Here is a 17,273-nt window from a genome sequence, read left to right on the forward strand (position 1 = left end):
TCATTTCCCGGATCGTCGCCAAAGTAACCTGGTGAACGCGTGCGCCGCTGTGAGGATTCACTTGCTACACTCCGTTTTTTCCGCGAAGGCTTCCTATTGCCATGTCCTGATGAAATGATGCAGAGTAAGTTGACTACGAAAGCGAAGAGGACGCGTCGACGCGATTCGCACGATAGAATACAGACTGATCGGAAAGAAAGGCGAAGGAACCTTTTCGACGGTCTTGAAGTGCCAAAACGTCAAAAACGGCACATATTACGCGTGCAAGCGAATGAAACACGCATTCAAAAGGTACGTTCGCGACGAGCGCTTCCAATAACATCGATTTTCGCGATTTTCGTTCCAGCATCGAAGAGGTGAACAGCTTGCGAGAAATTCAAGCGATGCGCAAGCTAACATCGCATCCCAACGTCATCGAACTCGTCGAAGTGATCTAGTGAGGCCCCCGCGCCCGGCGAACTCCCCTTTTCGCGATCGCGATCGTTTCTTCTCCTTTAGCGATCGCAAATCGAACACACTCGCGCTCATTTGCGAACTAATGGACATGAACGTCTACGAATTTATTCGAGGTTCGTTTGTCGCGGGGATCCCCTTTATGGGGGCTTTGTTTACTTCGGGTTACTAAGACGCGTCCGCTCGCGTCTCGCGTTTATTTTTCTTATTATTATTTCGTCGCAGGACGAAAACAGTATTTGCCCGAATCTCAAGTGAAGCGGATTATCTTTCAAGTGTGTCGTGGACTCGAGTTCATGCATCGGTTCGGTTTTCTTTGTCCATTCTTCTCATCTCAAATGATATCGATTCCGTTTTTTTAATTAAGAAAAGGGATCTTTCATCGGGACGTCAAACCCGAGAACATTCTAATGAAGGTACGTGTGAATTTGATCAATAATGATATATTTTTGACGTGTTTTTTTTTTTAGGGAGAGGTGGTGAAATTGGCCGATTTTGGCTCGTGTCGAAGTCTCTATTCCAAGCCTCCCTTTACCGAATACATATCGACACGCTGGTAATTAATATGAAATGAGAAGAATTCTATAAACTGAAATTTCTAGGTATCGAGCTCCCGAATGTCTTCTCACAGATGGCTACTATTCGTATAAGATGGACGTTTGGAGCGTTGGCTGCGTGTTTTTTGAAGTTCTGACGTGGGTCAATTAATTAATTAATTAATAATTAAAATGACTGTGATTCGTCTGCAGATTACAGCCCATGTTTCCCGGCGCAAACGAAGTGGATCAAATATCAAAAATTCACGATACATATGGCACGCCGTCGGAAAGGCTTTTATCAAAATTTAAAAAGCACGTTACAAATAATTAATAACATTTAACTCTTTCACTCTACGCGTGTCCTATATAGGTCTAGAGTGATGAGCTTCAATTTTCCCAAGAAGATTGGCAAAGGAATTGAACAGCGGCTACGAGGCTGTTGCGCAAGTCAAAGCTGCGTAGATTTCATTAATCAATTGTGTACATATGATCCCGACGAAAGGCAAAGAGAAGAGACCCCCTCCCTCCCTCCCTCCCCTCCCCCCCCCCCCCCCCCCCCACAATAACCCTTTACTATTTTCTTAGACTCTCGGCTCGCCAGTCTGTTCGATCTCCTTACTTTAGTGACTTACTGTATGATTTATTACTAAGAAACGAGAGGCGAGACGATTAATGATTTTTTTGTTAGAGAGGCAGCTAGAAGAGCAACTTCTGGCTTGGATGCTTCGCCTGTTGTGCCGCCAACGGGGAGTAGCACGCGAATGCAGCCCCAAATGGCACATCAGCCACAGCCACAGCAAGTTCAGCATCAATCTTCGCTATCTATTCTTCCCCATCATCAAAGCAGCTACTTTAAGCCAAATCGACGGCGACGGAAACCGAGACAACGAGAAGAACCCGTTGCTGCTGTAAGAGACTCTTCTTTTGTCGAAAGAATTTATTAGAGTATGCACTTTAGGATTTTGTTCCCATGATTCGAGCAAACGCTAGCAATACAATGTTTCCTCCAATTCTGAAGCCACAGCAACCAAAGGTGACTTTCAGAGAGAGAGGAGACTTGATATATCAGTCATTATTATTACTATTATTATTATTTTAGGCTCCGCAGAGGTCTGAAAAGCTCTTTGGAGCTTTTCATCACCAATTGCCCGCAATTCACAAGCGTGGGGGTCACGAGTGAACGAATACATAGTAAGAATACTTAGAATATTGTCATTTGCGTGTGAATTATTATTATTATATGACTCCCGCGTAGCTGCAGATATAAACTTAGAATTGAAAAATACACACATAGAGAGACGTCCGGGATGTCGAATTGAAATCCGGGTTCGCGGACTCTCAAGATGGATCCTCCTGCCGAAGGTTTCTAACGTTGACACGTCGTTTTCTCCTTCTCCGTTGACATCATTACTTTGCGCAGCATACATGCGAAATCCGTCGTTCGGTCAGGGCGGCCCACCTCAGCTGTTCGAGGACACGAGCAATCAAATGCCCGGATCGCAGTTTGTCAACGATCCAATGGCGAACGTCGCAATGCAATACGGCTCGCATCTCGCCGGAAAGGGTAGAGAAATTGTCGACGAAAAAGTAAAGAATCAGAAAATACGACGAATTATTGAATAATTCAATTAATTAAGGTCAATCGATTCTTGTCGACGTCGAGACTCAAGTACTATTTCGCCGTCGATACAAAGTACGTTCTTCGCAAGCTGAGCCTACTCATCTTCCCTTTTCACCATACGGTAAAAAATTAATAATAATAATAAGTCAAATAGTGACGACGTCATCAATTAATCAAATGATTGTGGTATAGAATTGGTCGGTCACCTATAACAAATCTGAGCCTGTTGTGCCTCGCTACAGTGTCAATGCACCTGATCTCTATATACCCAGTACAGTATAATAAGTGAACCCATGACGTCACTTCGATTAGAATTATTGATCTATTTTAGCAATGGCCTTTGTAACGTACGTTCTATTAATTGGTCTCATAATGGGAGTTCAGCAAAGGTAGATGACGTCATCATCATCATTGGAGACACTGACTCTATTACATATTTAGATTTTCTCCTGACCAATTGGGAATTGCGGCCAGTTCCGCTCTCGTGTGGCTCTGCTTAGAAGTGGGAGCCATCACAATTAGCATCTATCTCTTGAATATAACCGCTGATCTGAGAACGCTCGATTTATTGGCCTTCTGTGGCTACAAATACGTCGGGTACGTCAATAGATAGAAGATTCTTCTTTATTACATTTACATAGAATGATTTCGATCCTGATTGCTGGCCTCCTCATTGGCAACCAAGGATATTACGGCCTTCTCATATGGAAGAGCATTACATTGGCCTACTTTCTAGTATAAATACACAAGCCCTCGCATTCCATTCATAGAGATTTTCTTATATAGAGTCGCACCCTGAGCAGAATTATTTTACCAGCGACATCGACGGACGGCGTCGCCCGCGTGGGCAAACGACGAAATTTGCTCTTGATTATCGTCGCTTTCGTCCAACCACTTTTCATGTGGTGGCTTACGTCGAACATTATCTCATACCAGCCAAGACCAAAGGCGGATGTCCTGTAAACATACGGGAGTTGAATAGGGGTGTATCGTCATAGAAACGTGCTGATTACGTTTTTTTTGTTTTCACGCGGCCGCGTTGCAGGTGAAAAGTGATTGGAGCGCGCACGCATGCGTCTAGTGTAGGCTTGCGCGTCACGCCTCAGCTGTCTCTTGGGCCCTTTTCACCCCTTTGCAGACGATATTCTCGTCAGTCAGTCTCGCGATCGCCATGTCGTTACCTCCGTCGAAAGTCGAGCCAATCGAAATGTCGCAGCGTCCGCCGTCAGTCGTCTCCGAAGCGTGGTCGCGAAAAAGCAACGTCGAAGAACGCGATTCGATGAAAAGAAAAGTCGACGACGACGATCCCGAGCGAGGAATATCGGCCAAACCGCCGCTGAAATGGTGGAAACGTGAGTCGCGAACGAAATCTTTGCTTCCCCGTTCGTTTCCGTGCGGACACACCCACGCATCTATGTAGGCGTGTGGCAAACACGTTTCACGTTGGACACGAGCGAAGATGCGAATCTTCGCGTGAAAACGACGATTCGCGAACTCGTTACGTACATCTTCTTTCTCGTCATTCTCTGCATTGGTACGCAATTCTACGAGCCAGCGACTGACAATCAGCTTTCTAATTTGAGAATTTAGTCACATACGGGATGGCCGGATCGACTTCCTTTTACTATACGAAAGCGATGAAAGGTTCAACGGTTCTTCTTTCGAGGAATTTTTTAATAATTATTGCTTCTTTTTATAGATTTGTTTGTGGACGACGCTTTTACAGGAATTGGTTCTCAGGACGATTTTTGGCCAGTAAGTACTTCCTTTTCCTTTGCACTTCCTTATCTTTTCCTTCTCTAAAAATTTGCCCCCTTCTTTGACGCCTCCTTATTTAGCTACGTATGACGTTGTTGGCACTTAGTTACCCCATAGGTGCTAGAAAGAGGTGCGATCAGTTGTCCATAGGAGAGTAGAGCTCTAAATAGTTACAGTTGCCATTTCCTTAGTTACGAGAACTCTTGCGAAACGTGGAAGTCAAGTAGTTGAGCATGAATAGAAAAGACGTAGAGAGTGAGGGTGTCAAAGATAGGAGTGACGTCATCTCTTTAGTACGCCGAAGGAACGCTCTTGGATGGGCTCTACTGGGAAGAGTGGTACAACAATCAGAATTACACGGCTGATGAATTGGGCTACATTTTTCACGAGAACAAACTCCTGGGACTCCCTCGAATGAGACAGCTGAGAGTTCGTAAAGACAGTTGCAGGTTAGCTGGAAAGGATTATGAAATAAAATAAAAAACGATTTTGTTGTGCAGCGTCCAGAAGGACTTTCAGGATGAAATCAAGGATTGCTATGGAAGCTACTCTTCAGCAGCAGAAGACACAAGCGCTTTTGGCCTCATCAATGGAACAGCGTACGTAAAAAAATAGAATTTAATTACTGTAGTACTTTTTTTCTCTTAGCTGGACATATAGCTCCAGTAGTGAAATTGCCGGTCGCAGTTTTGCGGGTCTCTTAGCAACATACAGCGGTGGAGGATACTACCAGTTATTAAACAAGACAAAGAGCCAAACTACACAAGAAGTTGCATCACTGAAGAATAATTTGTGGACGGATAGAGGAACGAGAGTCGTCTTCATCGATTTCACCGTTTATAATGCCAACGTCAATTTGTTCTGCGTCGTCAAGTGAGACCGACTTTTTCTCAATACAACCACCAATCAGATCTCTATGTTCTTAGACTCATAATCGAGTTTCCGCCCAGTGGAGGTGCGTTTATATCGTCGAATGTTTGGAGCATCAAGTTGCTTCGCTACGTGACGTCATTCGACTACTTCATCTTGGCCTGTGAAATTATCTTCGTTCTTTTTATTGTCTATTACACAATCGAGGAGATTCTTGAAGTGCTCTTCATATATAGATTATTTTTATTTTCTTATTGACTTTGTTCCTTCCCTCCCAGATCACTGTGAGCAAACTGAAATATTTTAAAAACGTTTGGAATTGTCTCGACGTTCTTATGATTCTTGTAAGTCTTCTTAATTAATTAAAGAGAGGGAGCAATGATTGCTCTTTGTGTACAGATCTCTATCGTTGCCATTGCTTTCAACATATATCGAACAGTAACCGTTAAGGAAAAACTTCAAGTGAGCAATTGCACGACTTCTACGTACTTCTCTCGATTTTTTTACCCAGACCTTGCTTAATGAATCGAATCAATACGCCAATTTTGAAGACTTGGGATATTGGCAAATTCAGTACAACAACATGGTTGGCGTTCTCGTCTTCTTTGCCTGGTTTAAGGTATAGTATACGAGATATAAAATAGATAATCTCCTACATATCTATATAGATATTTAAGTACATAAGTTTCAATAAGACGATGAATCAATTGTCTTTAACGCTTGCAAAAGTGAGAAATTTTTGCAACTAGAATCCGATTTGCGCCAATTCTTTCCTGCTACTGTAGTGTGCTAAAGACGTTTTCGGCTTCTGCGTGATTTTCTTCATCGTCTTCTTTGCATACGCTCAACTTGGATATCTCATATTCGGTGCACAAATTCAAGATTACGAGACGTTTGGAAGCAGTGTGTAAGTAGTACTTATAGATACGTACGCACGTACGTACAGTGGCATCATGCACTTTCCTCGTGCAGTTTCACGCTCTTTCGCATCATTCTTGGAGACTTTGACTTCCAGGCATTGGAGAGTGCCAATCGAATATTGGGGCCCATATTTTTCGTCACTTACGTTTTCTTCGTCTTCTTTGTTCTTCTTGTGAGTTCGTTTTAAGATGCACACTCCTACACCTTCCCTGATAGTTTTTTTGTCAGAATATGTTTCTTGCCATCATCAATGACACATACGGTGACGTCAAGTCTGATAAGTCAAAAGGAGAGGACGAATTTCGTATTAGTGATTATCTCCTAAGGGTAGGTATGGGCGGGGTGGGGTGGGTACTTGTGTCTATCTATTTTAATTAAAATAGGGTTTTACAAAGCTGAAGGAGAAGCTGAATTATAACAAGAAAAAAATGGAAACCATGCAGACCGTTTTGGACACTCGTGACAATGACGACATGAAATTTGACGAATGGAAAAAGAAATTAAAACAGTCAGAAAAACAACAACAACGACAATACCTATTATTCTATTGTCGTTTTAGACGAGGCTATTCCGACGCCGATATTGAAACAGGATTTTCGAAATATGATTTTGACGGAGATCGAGTTCTAACGGCGGAAGAGCGCCAGCAAATGGCTCAAGACCTCAAAATGAAAATTGTAGGTCGTTCACTTGGCAATAAAAAAATGCTACAATTCCTATACTAGAGTGCCATTAATAAAGAAATGTCAGCTGTACATAAAGCCTCCAATTTGGTAAACGTTGTAAATTATCTGCTATTTATACGTGAACTATTCCAAATCCTAGTTGGACAGAGATACCCTTCGTTCTAACAACACAAAAGACACAAGAGAAAACGGCACAGAAATAGAGGAGGAAGACGAAGAGGAGGGTGGTCAAGTTACAATTGAAGCCGTTGAAGAATATGCCATGTAAGAAACAAAACGACATGCCATCGCCATCCCACTTTAGCTAAATCCATTGTGTCGAAGATTGAGTCGTCGCGTGGATCGTCTCGAGCACGCATTGGGATCAGTTGTGTCGAAAATCGACACCGTTCTAGCGAAACTGGAGATGGTAAAGCAGACGAGAAGATCGATGGATGATAGTCAAGTTAATATTAGAGAGACAAAAGATGAAGAGAGAGTTTTTTATTTTTATTTCTGTATGCAGATCTCTGACCGTCAAGGAAACGCGCTATCCGATCTTCACATTCGCGAATTGCAAAGACTGGAAATCACTGAAAGCCAATTCGGTGAAAAAGCCTCATTTATGTTAATAAATGAATGCAATTTTTCTCTCTCTTTTAGATAAGAGACCAAAGGAATACATGGAGGAGACAGGTTTGTGACGTCATCAAGATGCTCTTCTCATCTCACACAAATTTATTTGAATTATTCATTCTCACGTTATAAACTTTATTCACAGGACTATGTATAGTTTGGCTAACTCACTTTCGATAGTCTTCGTTCTGTCGACAGTCTCATGAACTCTGCAACCAATTTCGATGCGGGAGTCGCGATAGAAATCCCGGAAAAGAACTAGAGCACATGACACCATAAGCAGAACAAATAAATAATAGGTGCTTCTCACCTGTGATTGCGTCGTGGGACCAATTCCATGAGAAGCAATGAGATGACTATGACTATCAAACACCAATGTCAATACAGAGGAACTATCCTAATAAGAAAAAGTATAGAAGATCGTATAACTACGTGTATAATTCTTACTTGCACTTGCTCTAGTGAAGGATCTAGGATACATTCATCTTTAAAAGAGCATCCAACGGCACTGAGCTGCCCACTCATAGGTATCCCAGCATCCAGCAGCGCCAGATAGCAAGCATTAACAGAACAAGCAATCAACTTGAAAAAAAGAAGAAGAAGAAAAAAGTCAATTTTCACAATCCGAACTCCTCCTCAAACATACAGCTCCGTCGTCGTGCTCTAACTGCACGATAATGCTTATCGAAGAGCGCGGGTGGAGAGAGGAGATGATGATTGTCTCGCACGTTTCGCGTAGAATCTTTTCGATCAGTTTTTCGGCACTTCCTGGAGGGGGGGGAAGATCGTCGAAGACACGCCTCTTCTTCCAATCTGCTGCGCTCTTACCGGGGTTTCCCGATTTGGGCTTGAATACGACGTCGATTGTGGCGCGATTGAGTTTCTCTTTACTCTGTTTTACCTCCGCGGGGCCGTAAACGGCTGCGAGAACGGAAGTCGAGCCTAGCTAGAAGAATTCGCTGTTATGGAGTATTGTTTTTTATCGTCACCGTGGCTAAATCTTGCAGATCCGTCTGCTCTGCTCAAAAGACTCTGTTCGGCTGCCAAAGGTCTCAAGTTCATAACGATTTCGGACCTCTTGTGAGTGCGCTTGCGCATTCAGCAGATTCTTTGCTGAGACGAATCCTCGATAATCTCGGCGATCGTTTCGCTAGAACCGGCATGACCGATTCGAAAGGAAACAAAGTTGTCGTCTGCGACAACGGAACAGGGGTAGATCGCGAAGAGCCGTCATAAACGACATCGATAAGTGAGTCGCCATCTCTTTCTTCTTCTCAGTTCGTCAAATGCGGCTACGCGGGGGCAAACTTTCCATCGCACATCTTCCCGTCGCTGATCGGACGCCCGATCATTCGTTCGACAGTGAAAGTGGGCGATATCGAAGTGAAGGTAAGCTTCTAGACGAAAAAGAAATCCGGACGTCGTCTCATCTCATCTCTTCGGGCGCTTAGGATCTCATGGTCGGCGACGAGGCGAGTCAGCTCCGATCGATGCTCGAAGTCAACTATCCGATGGAGAACGGCATCGTGAGAAACTGGGACGACATGCTGCACATTTGGAACTACACGTTCCACGAAAAATTGAAGATCGATCCCAAGGAGTGCAAGGTGCGTGCGGGGGCGTGGTCATTTTTTCCCCAAAGAGATATCTTTGCCGCGCGAAGGTCTTGCTAACTGAACCGCCAATGAATCCGAAGAAAAACCGCGAAAAGATGATTGAGGTTGCGTTTGATGGAGAGGGGAGGGGAATGGGGGAGGAATCTTCTTTTTTCTTTAGACTATGTTTGAAAAATATCACGTTGCTGGTTGCTACATTGCTGTTCAGGCAGTATTGACACTCTACGCTCAAGGTGCATCAATAAGCAATTTTCTCCTAATAATCAATATTTATCTTTTTGATTAGGATTATTGACGGGTGTCGTAATCGATTCTGGAGACGGCGTCACTCACATTTGTCCCGTATACGAAGGCTTTGCCTTGCCCCACTTGACTCGTCGTCTTGACATCGCCGGTCGTGACATCACACGCTATTTGATCAAGGTATGACACATGATGTCTCCCTCTTCACTTGACTTCTCATCACTCTTTGTTTTGTCTTCTCTAGTTGATGCTTCTACGCGGCTACGCATTCAATCATTCAGCTGATTTCGAAACAGTAAGAATGATGAAGGAGAAATTGTGCTACGTTGGGTAAGTAAAGTCAACAAAGTCGCGCAAAATTAATTTCCACTCTCTCTCTCCAGCTACAACATCGATCTGGAACAAAAACTAGCCAATGAAACGACCGTTCTAGTCGAAACCTACACAGTTAGTTCATCATTCATTTTTATTCCTCTCGTCGTTCACTATTCCGTCTAGCTTCCGGATGGGCGTGTCGTGAAATTGGGAGGAGAAAGATTCGGCGCACCGGAAGTTCTATTCGAACCCCATCTCATCGACGTGGACAGCGTCGGCGTCGCAGAAATGCTCTTTAACACCATCCAAGCGGCCGACATTGATACGCGCGCTGATTTCTATAAGCACATTGTCTTGTCTGGGGGCTCCACTATGTATCCGGGCTTGCCCAGTCGCTTGGAACGCGAAATCAAGCAGCTCTACTTGGAGAGGGTTTTGAAGGGTGACACTTCGAGGCTTTCCGTATGTGGGACCCTTGTGAGGATTAACATTATTTATATCTGTCTGTCTATTAGAAATTCAAAATTCGAATAGAAGATCCGCCGCGTAGAAAACACATGGTGTTTTTGGGTGGCGCCGTTTTGGCTGATATCATGAAGGACAAGGATTCCTTTTGGATGTCGAGGGAAGAGTACCAAGAAAAAGGATTGGGCGTTCTGGAGAAATTGGGCGTGAAAGTCGGGTAACCATGACGGTGAGATGACGTCACAAACGCAACCATTTGAATGTTATTAGTAGTACGGTATTCCTTCTTTTTTTTTCTTTTTGAGTTGGTCATTGGTCTATTTGTAAGTAGGAGGGGTGGGGGAATCGGCGTTTATTTGGCGTGCTGTGCAGCTGTGTCCAATCAATTCAAAAGTGTGTTTTTTGCTGAAGAAAACATAGTAGCAAAACAAGACTATCAGCAGCAAAATAACTCATTTAAAGGTAAGCATATAGTCCATTCTTTAGTAATTGAATCGAAGTCTGGTTCTGTCCTTTCTCAGCGTTGCTGTGACGAGGATATTGATTGTATCCAATGTCACTTTAACATCCGCTTTTTCGCCGAGCTCTGGGTTGAATTCAACGACGTCCATTCCAACCAAGCCCTTTGTATCCGAAAGACTTTCTCCAATATATAATCCTTCTCTTAGGGACAAACCACCAGGAACTAAATTTAGTGAGGTAATAGTGATTAATTAATTAGAAATAATAGGGTTTTTTCTCTCTTGCCTTTGGTTCCTGTGCAAGGAGCAACAAGCGGATCAAAGGCGTCAATATCAAAGCTCAGATGTACAGGACTGTCCTCGCTTTTCAACGCAAAGTAAGTTCACATGATTTTATATACCATCTATATGTGTACCCGGGTTGTAAGTAGTCGTTTGTCATTTCCATTATTTTTCCTATTCCAAGGCGATCGACGTCTTTGATGGAGAAGAGTTTGACTCGCGTTTGTTCGAGCATTTTCCTATAGAGATGTGCTACTCAAAGGAAAATTGGATTCGTATATCACGTGATCAAACCATTCGCCAGGATCGATTTCTCTGATTCCGATGTATACCAGACGATTGGGCAAAACCCTAGTAATGAATACATGAATTCCTAAGAAAGAGAAAAACAAAACGACTTTACTTTGACTTGAGCCATTCAAACCCCTGTGGACTCTATAAATCAATAATCAGATAGAAAATGCAGAGAGAAGAATATATATAACCTCAAGAACTTTCAAACTGGACAGAGCCGACATTCCATGAGCGTTTCCAGTCATCGAACCGACAGGAGAATTCAAATCAGGATGAGCATCAACCTGAAAAAAAAATAGAGGCTCATATATATACGAAATGAAATTTCTTTCGTACCCAAACAACTCCAAGATGATTCCATACCGATACGAGACCATTTATGGAACCAACGGAAATACTGTAAAGAGAAGACACTCGCGCGCACGCGCTCTTCGTCGCTCTTTCGTTCCAAACCTGTGATCGCCTCCAAGAACGAGACTGAAGCGATCGTTTTCGGCGATCGGCGCAACCGTTTCGGCGAGCTGTGCGTAGAAGAAAAATAGAAGGGCCCCACCTCCGACACACCTCCCCGTCCCAACGAACCCTGTAGCACGTCGCCGACACTTGCGAAGCGTTCATCAGACCTGGCGCATTCGATCGCGTTCTTGCTCGATCCTCTTCTGAAGGCTCGACTTCGAAGTGATCGACTTCGAAATCTGACGAATGATTCGAATTTGTGTGCGCTGAGGATACGGAATGGGTAGTACCTAGTTCTCTGAGTTTTTCCAGTAACATTCCTTCTTCTAGTATGACTTTCGGTCCACGTTCGACTCCTTTCTTCGTCTACGCAATGCCGGATGTCAGCGAAAAATGCCGCCGTAAACGCGTTCCCTTTACCTGGCCTTTGCCAAAAGGCACGCTTACGACTGAAACGTGAGAAAAGAGACGTCTTCGCAGCAACAAAGTCGGGACTCTTCGAAGCAGGTAGGCCATGATAGCGCGAGTTAGTAGTACCTTCGACGATAACGTCATAGGTCCTCCACCACATGGGTCCAATTAGAGTCACGCGTAGCGCCCCCGCGTTTCCAGAGGTTTACGATTCTCCGCCGCGAATGGCTTCTTCTTGCTATCCATACTTGCCGCGAAGCCGACAAAAGCGCAACTATGTACCGTGCAAATGAAGCTCTCGCCTAATTCATTTAGGCGTCAACCAATGAAGCGCCGGCTTTCCCTGTTGATTACAACAACGTATATAATTTATCGAGGCCCGACCTCACTCGACAGTTCCCTCTGGATGGCGACGGCGCTTTTTGTCGTCTTCGCCGCATCGACGTTTCTCGTCGCTTCGAACGCCATTTCGTGCTCGTCCGGCTGCGACGCAATTCCATCGTGTCCAGGAGGCTACGTCTTAGACGATTGCAACTGTTCGCACTGCGCTCAACAGGAGGGAGACGAATGCGATCATCCCCACCGTCGAGACGGCGGCGACACGACGAGAAGACCGTTGATCTGCGACCACGGCTTGAAATGCGCCAAACGCCACGGCGTACGCGTGTGCGAACGACGTAAGAAATCGCGCGCTCTCTCCCCCACTCGCTCGATCGCTCGCCCGCGTGCCCCCGCGTGCCCGCGCGCGCGTTCCTCTTCTCGTTCCTCTTCTCTTTCCCAACGCCGACGCCAATGTGTCTTTCCCTTCCTTCCGTCCCTTTTTTTTCTCTTTGTTCGCACGACTCACAAGTTGCGGTTTTTGGCACTTCCCCTTTACAGTTGTTCGAAGAGCAGTGGCGCCTCCGTGCGCAGAACCGACTCCGTGCACAGCCGAACGCCAAGTGTGCGTAGCGACTCGCCGCCGAAACATCGAATGTAAAGGTAAGTCTATCGAGCGATCGATCGCGAAGCGTCCCCGATGCCAATTTGCGAGCGACACTTGGTCGGCTTGGGCTCGCTGCCCATTCATTACTCGAGTTTGTCGCGCGACATTTTCACGCGAAGCCCGTCGCGAGCACGCACCCAGAAAGGCATGCATAAGCATTTTACTCTCATATTCTTAGCTGCGAATTGTTCGTTCCCTTTTCCATTCTACGGCTGTTCGATCGTTTCGCACGCGCACCGACTGCGCACGTGCGCGTGTTGGAAGGAGAAAGCGTGCGCCTCGCCACACGAGTACTCCACGAACAAGGAATGCCGCACAGCGTTACGTTTCGCCGGTAAGTATAGCACGACTTTTTTCCCCCCTGCCCCCGCAGGGAAATAATATATTAGCACATTCGGCGACGGCATCTGGTATCGACTGGTGTCGCGCCCTTCCCCCTTCCCCCTCCCCCCGCCGCCGCCGCTATCTTCGCACGATCTGTCGGGCGACGCGAGATCGATTATCATAATAGTCGGGGAGCGCGCAATCCCATTTTCCTTCCTCTTCCTAAATATTTTTAATAATAACCCCCAGGCGAAAGACGACGTTCGATTCTTCCGAGATGCGTTCAAACCGATCTCGCATGTCCAATCGATTCGAAATCAGCGTCGACGTCGACGTCATCATCGTCGTCATCGTGTTCGACGCGCCCCGAGTGCGAGTGCGACCAAAGCAAGTGTCCTCCCATCGATTGCCCCTCCGCAAATTATAAGGCCAAAGTGATTGTCCGAAAAAGGAACGTGCCCGGCACGTGTTGCCCTATGGTCGCCTGTCGGCAGGGTACGTCATAAGATTTATATCGTAACACGTGATTTATTGCATTTTTTTATTAAGAGGGTGTGACGCGCAAATGTTGGCGATGTCTTTGGACGGATCATTGGAACGATCGAGTTTTGAAATGTCCGCCGGATTCAAAGGCAAAACCCGGTGAGACGACGCTGGGCGGATGTTGCAAGTTGCCTTCGACGTGCGAGTGCGATCCAGCAAAATGTTCAATTCGATGCTCATTATCTGAATATCCCGTGCTTCTGCGACGCGGTCTCGGCTATCCGGGACGATGCTGTGATGAATACGCTTGCAAAGCAGGTAAGAGAACGGGAGTCGATTTATTTTTAGACTTTTTTTTTCCTTCTTTAGACAATTCGTCTTGCATGCACAAAGGACAGAGATACGCTAGCGGCTCTCGGTGGAAAGAAGGTTGTCGAGATTGTTTGTGTTTTTCCACGATAGTCCAGTGCTTTCCTCCACAATGTCCCTCAAGTGAACCGTGTTTAAGATATGGCTCAGAAAGATCATCAGGGTGCTGTCCCAAGTGCTTAGGTAACCAATTGAAGATGATTGCCAGAAAAACGAGTTTTCATAATTTACATCTAGAACTTGCTAGTGCCGGTGCCGTCTCCTTTGATGTCCCCAAAGAGAGCGGCGACGGAGATACAGATTCCGCTGCCTACCAAGTTTGTCGCGAACGTGGCGACGTCTATCATAAAGGAATGTGGATCGAGGATGGCCGCATGTTTCACACTTCAGACAAGTGGACCCGAAGACTGCGGACATCGGAGCCGCTGACGTGCGAGGGTTGTCGTTGCAATAGCAACGCCAGTCGACGAGCAGGCAGCCAAGGCGATACCCTCTGCGTTCCGTGTCCCTGTTTACCGGGATGCCAGAGCGGAAACGGCGTTTGCGACAAGCCGGCGTCGCGATGCAACGGACTTTGCCTCTTCACTAACGACGAAAAGAAAACGGACTTTTTTTTCCCCGGCGACCAATGGACGTACAAATGCCGCGAATATCGGTGCATGGACGACGGTCAGATAACGTGGGCGAGCGTGTGCGTGTCGCAACCGCCCGCCTGCGTCGAGGGAAGCCTCGTCGATCTTCGCGACGAATGTTGCGAAGTATGCAGTCGACGTAAGTCTTGGGTGGTGGTGGGTGGGGAGGGGGGGACTCACTGAGCTAGCGCTAATCGAGCTAAACCAACTAAGCCATGCTAAGCGCAATTGACCAGACGCACTGACTAATCTTCTTGCATTGCTAATCAGCTTCTCTCTTCACAATAATCATTTGCTCGCTAAGTGACTTATCCGGCCTGATGACTCTAATTCTATTATGCTCGCCCACACTGTGGGGCCAATTCGCTCAAAACAAAGGATTAATTTCCTGTTCTGGCGGCAATTTGCAAGTATCGTCGACTGGCTGTCGGCCGTCGTTGACGAGACCACGCACATGTAGCCGCCGCCCTCACGAAAAATGTTTTCTTTTTACTCTACAGCATGCCGCGAAAATATAACGTGCAATCATATGCCGAGATGCACTGGCGATCTTACGTACGAACGAAACAAGTTTGGCTGTCGCAAGTCGTGCACGTGCGTGAAGGAAGGTGGGTTAGCTCGATCATAGAGGAGAGAGGAAACTGAACGTTGTGGGGTCCCATCTCTTGTATCTACATTCGACTCATTTTTTCGTACATTTATACAGAGATAGCGATACAACCGTCAATCAATGCAGATTGCTCGAAAGAAGTGAAAAAATGCAAGCCTTGTCCCTTCCCAACCATTCGGACGAAAGTGCGTTCCCTGCATCATTCATGCATTTATTTATACAATTCTTTTGTTTGGCGACAGACTGGAAAGGGTTGCTGTAATTGCGTCTTGCCCGATCCATGCAAGGTACGTCTTCTCGTTATGCAAAAGATTACACTTGGCATCCGTTTTGCACATGCATATGCATGTATGCAGTCGCGCGCGGCTCCTTTGTTAACCCCGCCGGTTTGACCGGTTTGCTTCAATGCGTGGCTTCTCACTTTTGTTTCCCGCGCAGTTGGCCACCTGTCCCCATTCCCTCCTATGTGTATCTGTCTACGAAACTACGTGTTCAGACGTCGCTTTGTGTGAACCTCGTGCCGCTTGCATCTATGGATTTCACAGTAAGACGTCGACGCATTATTGTCGTCGTCTAATTTCTCTTTGCCAGTTGTTCCTGATGTAAAACCAACGCCAATAGCGATGACACCAACAGTAAACGTGAGGACGACGACGACCGCCTTTCCACCCTTGATTGCTTACACTGCCATTCTCATCAACGACTCATACAAACTCTACCGTGAAGACGATTTCCGGAATGATTACAGTCACCTGTGGGAGGGAGCTGTGATTGATGACGTCAAAACCATGGCTCCATACGATGAAGATAAAGATTGCACCCTGGTAGAGGATTTAGCAGATGTGTCTCAGAAGAATAGGCGGAAGCGGAGCACCAATCATCTGTTAGAAGAATAAAATATAAATATCAATCTTTGTAAATAGCAATTTCGCTTTTTTTAGTATTCCGGTTTTGATCACTGTTCGGGATTCAAAGGGTAAGCTCTTAGAACCGGAAGTCGTTGCAGAAAAAATTCGAAGCGGGCAGAAAACAGCTAAAACGTCAATATTTCCTTTTGTCTACGTCAACACGTACGCGCACTTCTGTGCCAATTACCAATCTCTATTGAAGCCGTCATTGCCGCCACCAGTATCAAGTAAGAAAGCGACGAAATTAAATGTTATAAATGACCGTTTATCCCCTTAGCTGAAATTAGTACGGATAAAGTGATCAGTACGGGTCCAGACGATAATCCGGTCAAGCCGAAGGAGGAGAGTCCGCCGCTTTCAAAAATTCTGCCTATTGCCGTGCCGACTAGTGTCATTGGCTGCGTTGTCTTGACGATCTTTCTAGTCGTCGGTTTTTATTATTGTAAAGTGTCAATGCAAGAGCGAAGAATGATTCAACAATCGAAGGAAAGAAAACAAAGAAAAGTTCAATTGCGAGAACCGCAGATACAAGACGAGTTCGAAGTCAACTTAGAGGAGGAGGAGGCGGAGGAGCAGGAAGAAAGGAACATAGACATTGAGGAGAGGAGGAGAAGCAACGATGACACGCTCTCAATATCATCATCATTTGGAATAGAAATAGACGAGAACGCGGCGGAGGAATCATATACCAACTCCGTTGTCCGTTTAGATGAAGAGGCCGAGGTCGTGACGTCGCTTCGAGACGACGACGACGACGACGTTCACGTCCCCCAGCTCGTTGGAAGCACGTCGATTTAACAGATTTATTTGAGAGAAAAGTATTATAAATGACTTTGAGTTGCGCAGACACTTAGTAGAAGTTAGATTCGCCGCCGGTTTGATTAACAATTAACGTTGCTGGAGTTTCTCTACGCAGATTTATCATTAATATTATTATTATTATTATTATTATCATT

General features: G+C 45.5%; 7 protein-coding genes across 9 annotated transcripts; 5 read left to right on the forward strand and 2 right to left on the reverse strand.

Annotated features, from left to right (window-relative positions):
- Positions 1-16: 16 nt before the first annotated feature.
- LOC136188646 (MAPK/MAK/MRK overlapping kinase-like) lies at positions 17-2,291 on the forward strand. Its single transcript, XM_065976400.1, has 14 exons — positions 17-124; positions 177-291; positions 347-436; positions 499-569; positions 679-757; positions 821-869; positions 924-1,009; positions 1,056-1,148; positions 1,203-1,304; positions 1,363-1,494; positions 1,578-1,625; positions 1,681-1,900; positions 1,951-2,025; positions 2,092-2,291. Exons 1-14 carry the CDS (start codon positions 115-117, stop codon positions 2,170-2,172), a joined length of 1,251 nt encoding a protein of 416 aa, XP_065832472.1. The 5' UTR covers positions 17-114; the 3' UTR covers positions 2,173-2,291.
- LOC136188651 (protein YIF1B-B-like) lies at positions 2,279-3,670 on the forward strand. Its single transcript, XM_065976404.1, has 8 exons — positions 2,279-2,354; positions 2,413-2,579; positions 2,630-2,734; positions 2,806-2,884; positions 2,945-3,002; positions 3,055-3,210; positions 3,255-3,348; positions 3,400-3,670. The coding sequence occupies exons 1-8, from the start codon at positions 2,336-2,338 to the stop codon at positions 3,574-3,576; spliced, it is 855 nt and encodes a 284-aa protein (XP_065832476.1). The 5' UTR covers positions 2,279-2,335; the 3' UTR covers positions 3,577-3,670.
- A 73-nt stretch (positions 3,671-3,743) lies between these two features.
- LOC136188642 (polycystin-2-like) lies at positions 3,744-7,682 on the forward strand. The gene is made up of 22 exons (XM_065976394.1): positions 3,744-3,965; positions 4,034-4,147; positions 4,204-4,257; positions 4,313-4,368; positions 4,666-4,820; positions 4,872-4,970; positions 5,020-5,244; positions 5,298-5,460; positions 5,520-5,585; positions 5,641-5,703; positions 5,753-5,860; positions 5,910-5,969; positions 6,027-6,148; positions 6,214-6,334; positions 6,391-6,489; positions 6,546-6,670; positions 6,722-6,839; positions 6,888-6,935; positions 6,988-7,112; positions 7,173-7,293; positions 7,354-7,435; positions 7,491-7,682. Exons 1-22 carry the CDS (start codon positions 3,785-3,787, stop codon positions 7,529-7,531), a joined length of 2,346 nt encoding a protein of 781 aa, XP_065832466.1. The 5' UTR covers positions 3,744-3,784; the 3' UTR covers positions 7,532-7,682.
- On the reverse strand, positions 7,548-8,551 carry LOC136188654 (exosome complex component RRP46-like). The gene is made up of 6 exons (XM_065976408.1): positions 8,453-8,551; positions 8,292-8,405; positions 8,110-8,231; positions 7,911-8,045; positions 7,774-7,860; positions 7,548-7,721 (listed from the first exon to the last, which is right to left on the reverse strand). Exons 1-6 carry the CDS (start codon positions 8,523-8,525, stop codon positions 7,626-7,628), a joined length of 627 nt encoding a protein of 208 aa, XP_065832480.1. The 5' UTR covers positions 8,526-8,551; the 3' UTR covers positions 7,548-7,625.
- On the forward strand, positions 7,791-10,462 carry LOC136188648 (actin-related protein 2-A). The gene is made up of 11 exons (XM_065976402.1): positions 7,791-7,873; positions 7,926-8,675; positions 8,742-8,852; positions 8,915-9,070; positions 9,127-9,183; positions 9,240-9,312; positions 9,366-9,502; positions 9,567-9,652; positions 9,706-9,769; positions 9,821-10,099; positions 10,153-10,462. The coding sequence occupies exons 2-11, from the start codon at positions 8,625-8,627 to the stop codon at positions 10,321-10,323; spliced, it is 1,185 nt and encodes a 394-aa protein (XP_065832474.1). The 5' UTR covers positions 7,791-7,873; positions 7,926-8,624; the 3' UTR covers positions 10,324-10,462.
- Positions 10,463-10,479: 17 nt separating this feature from the next.
- Positions 10,480-12,172, reverse strand: LOC136188650 (arginase-1-like). The gene is made up of 11 exons (XM_065976403.1): positions 12,016-12,172; positions 11,886-11,961; positions 11,722-11,834; positions 11,593-11,660; positions 11,476-11,536; positions 11,331-11,423; positions 11,249-11,280; positions 11,140-11,196; positions 10,980-11,084; positions 10,850-10,926; positions 10,480-10,787 (listed from the first exon to the last, which is right to left on the reverse strand). The coding sequence occupies exons 1-11, from the start codon at positions 12,148-12,150 to the stop codon at positions 10,585-10,587; spliced, it is 1,020 nt and encodes a 339-aa protein (XP_065832475.1). The 5' UTR covers positions 12,151-12,172; the 3' UTR covers positions 10,480-10,584.
- LOC136188638 (cysteine-rich motor neuron 1 protein-like) lies at positions 11,946-17,266 on the forward strand. 3 transcript variants are annotated; one of them, XM_065976389.1, is made up of 15 exons: positions 11,946-12,102; positions 12,153-12,683; positions 12,886-12,987; positions 13,170-13,325; positions 13,565-13,810; positions 13,865-14,116; positions 14,168-14,350; positions 14,405-14,938; positions 15,300-15,407; positions 15,506-15,594; positions 15,652-15,696; positions 15,848-15,953; positions 16,001-16,292; positions 16,351-16,544; positions 16,595-17,266. In XM_065976389.1, exons 2-15 carry the CDS (start codon positions 12,296-12,298, stop codon positions 17,113-17,115), a joined length of 3,216 nt encoding a protein of 1,071 aa, XP_065832461.1. In that variant the 5' UTR covers positions 11,946-12,102; positions 12,153-12,295; the 3' UTR covers positions 17,116-17,266. The 3 variants fall into 3 exon arrangements, with proteins under 3 accessions (XP_065832461.1, XP_065832463.1, XP_065832462.1); XM_065976391.1 differs by lacking the exon at positions 15,300-15,407 and having other exon boundaries at positions 11,951-12,102; XM_065976390.1 differs by lacking the exon at positions 11,946-12,102 and having other exon boundaries at positions 12,360-12,683.
- Positions 17,267-17,273: the final 7 nt, after the last annotated feature.

The sequence above is a fragment of the Oscarella lobularis genome, chromosome 7, assembly GCF_947507565.1.
Source record: "Oscarella lobularis chromosome 7, ooOscLobu1.1, whole genome shotgun sequence".
NCBI lineage: Eukaryota > Metazoa > Porifera > Homoscleromorpha > Homosclerophorida > Oscarellidae > Oscarella > Oscarella lobularis.

Bases quoted from the DNA above. Each gene is read 5' to 3' on its own strand.
- LOC136188646 (XM_065976400.1), top strand. The intron at 292-346 runs GTACGTTCGCGA...TTTTCGTTCCAG, and splicing joins ATGAAACACGCATTCAAAAG to CATCGAAGAGGTGAACAGCT. The intron at 1,626-1,680 runs GTATGATTTATT...TTTTTTTGTTAG, and splicing joins CCTTACTTTAGTGACTTACT to AGAGGCAGCTAGAAGAGCAA.
- LOC136188651 (XM_065976404.1), top strand. The intron at 2,885-2,944 runs GTACAGTATAAT...GATCTATTTTAG, and splicing joins ACCTGATCTCTATATACCCA to CAATGGCCTTTGTAACGTAC. The intron at 3,003-3,054 runs GTAGATGACGTC...TTACATATTTAG, and splicing joins ATAATGGGAGTTCAGCAAAG to ATTTTCTCCTGACCAATTGG.
- LOC136188642 (XM_065976394.1), top strand. From the start codon at position 3,785: ATGTCGTTACCTCCGTCGAAAGTCGAGCCAATCGAAATGTCGCAGCGT. The intron at 6,490-6,545 runs GTAGGTATGGGC...TAATTAAAATAG, and splicing joins TTAGTGATTATCTCCTAAGG to GGTTTTACAAAGCTGAAGGA. The intron at 6,840-6,887 runs GTAGGTCGTTCA...TTCCTATACTAG, and splicing joins AAGACCTCAAAATGAAAATT to AGTGCCATTAATAAAGAAAT.
- LOC136188654 (XM_065976408.1), bottom strand. From the start codon at position 8,525: ATGAACTTGAGACCTTTGGCAGCCGAACAGAGTCTTTTGAGCAGAGCA. The intron at 8,046-8,109 runs GTATGTTTGAGG...CTTTTTTTCAAG, and splicing joins TAGAGCACGACGACGGAGCT to TTGATTGCTTGTTCTGTTAA. The intron at 7,861-7,910 runs GTAAGAATTATA...TTTTCTTATTAG, and splicing joins CTTCACTAGAGCAAGTGCAA to GATAGTTCCTCTGTATTGAC.
- LOC136188648 (XM_065976402.1), top strand. From the start codon at position 8,625: ATGACCGATTCGAAAGGAAACAAAGTTGTCGTCTGCGACAACGGAACA. The intron at 8,853-8,914 runs GTAAGCTTCTAG...TCGGGCGCTTAG, and splicing joins TGGGCGATATCGAAGTGAAG to GATCTCATGGTCGGCGACGA. The intron at 9,653-9,705 runs GTAAGTAAAGTC...CTCTCTCTCCAG, and splicing joins GAGAAATTGTGCTACGTTGG to CTACAACATCGATCTGGAAC.
- LOC136188650 (XM_065976403.1), bottom strand. From the start codon at position 12,150: ATGACGTTATCGTCGAAGGTACTACTAACTCGCGCTATCATGGCCTAC. The intron at 11,962-12,015 runs GTAAAGGGAACG...GGCATTGCGTAG, and splicing joins TGCCTTTTGGCAAAGGCCAG to ACGAAGAAAGGAGTCGAACG. The intron at 11,085-11,139 runs GTTTGATCACGT...ACATCTCTATAG, and splicing joins GAAATCGATCCTGGCGAATG to GAAAATGCTCGAACAAACGC.
- LOC136188638 (XM_065976389.1), top strand. From the start codon at position 12,296: ATGAAGCTCTCGCCTAATTCATTTAGGCGTCAACCAATGAAGCGCCGG. The intron at 13,326-13,564 runs GTAAGTATAGCA...AATAACCCCCAG, and splicing joins CACAGCGTTACGTTTCGCCG to GCGAAAGACGACGTTCGATT. The intron at 15,697-15,847 runs GTACGTCTTCTC...TTTCCCGCGCAG, and splicing joins TCTTGCCCGATCCATGCAAG to TTGGCCACCTGTCCCCATTC.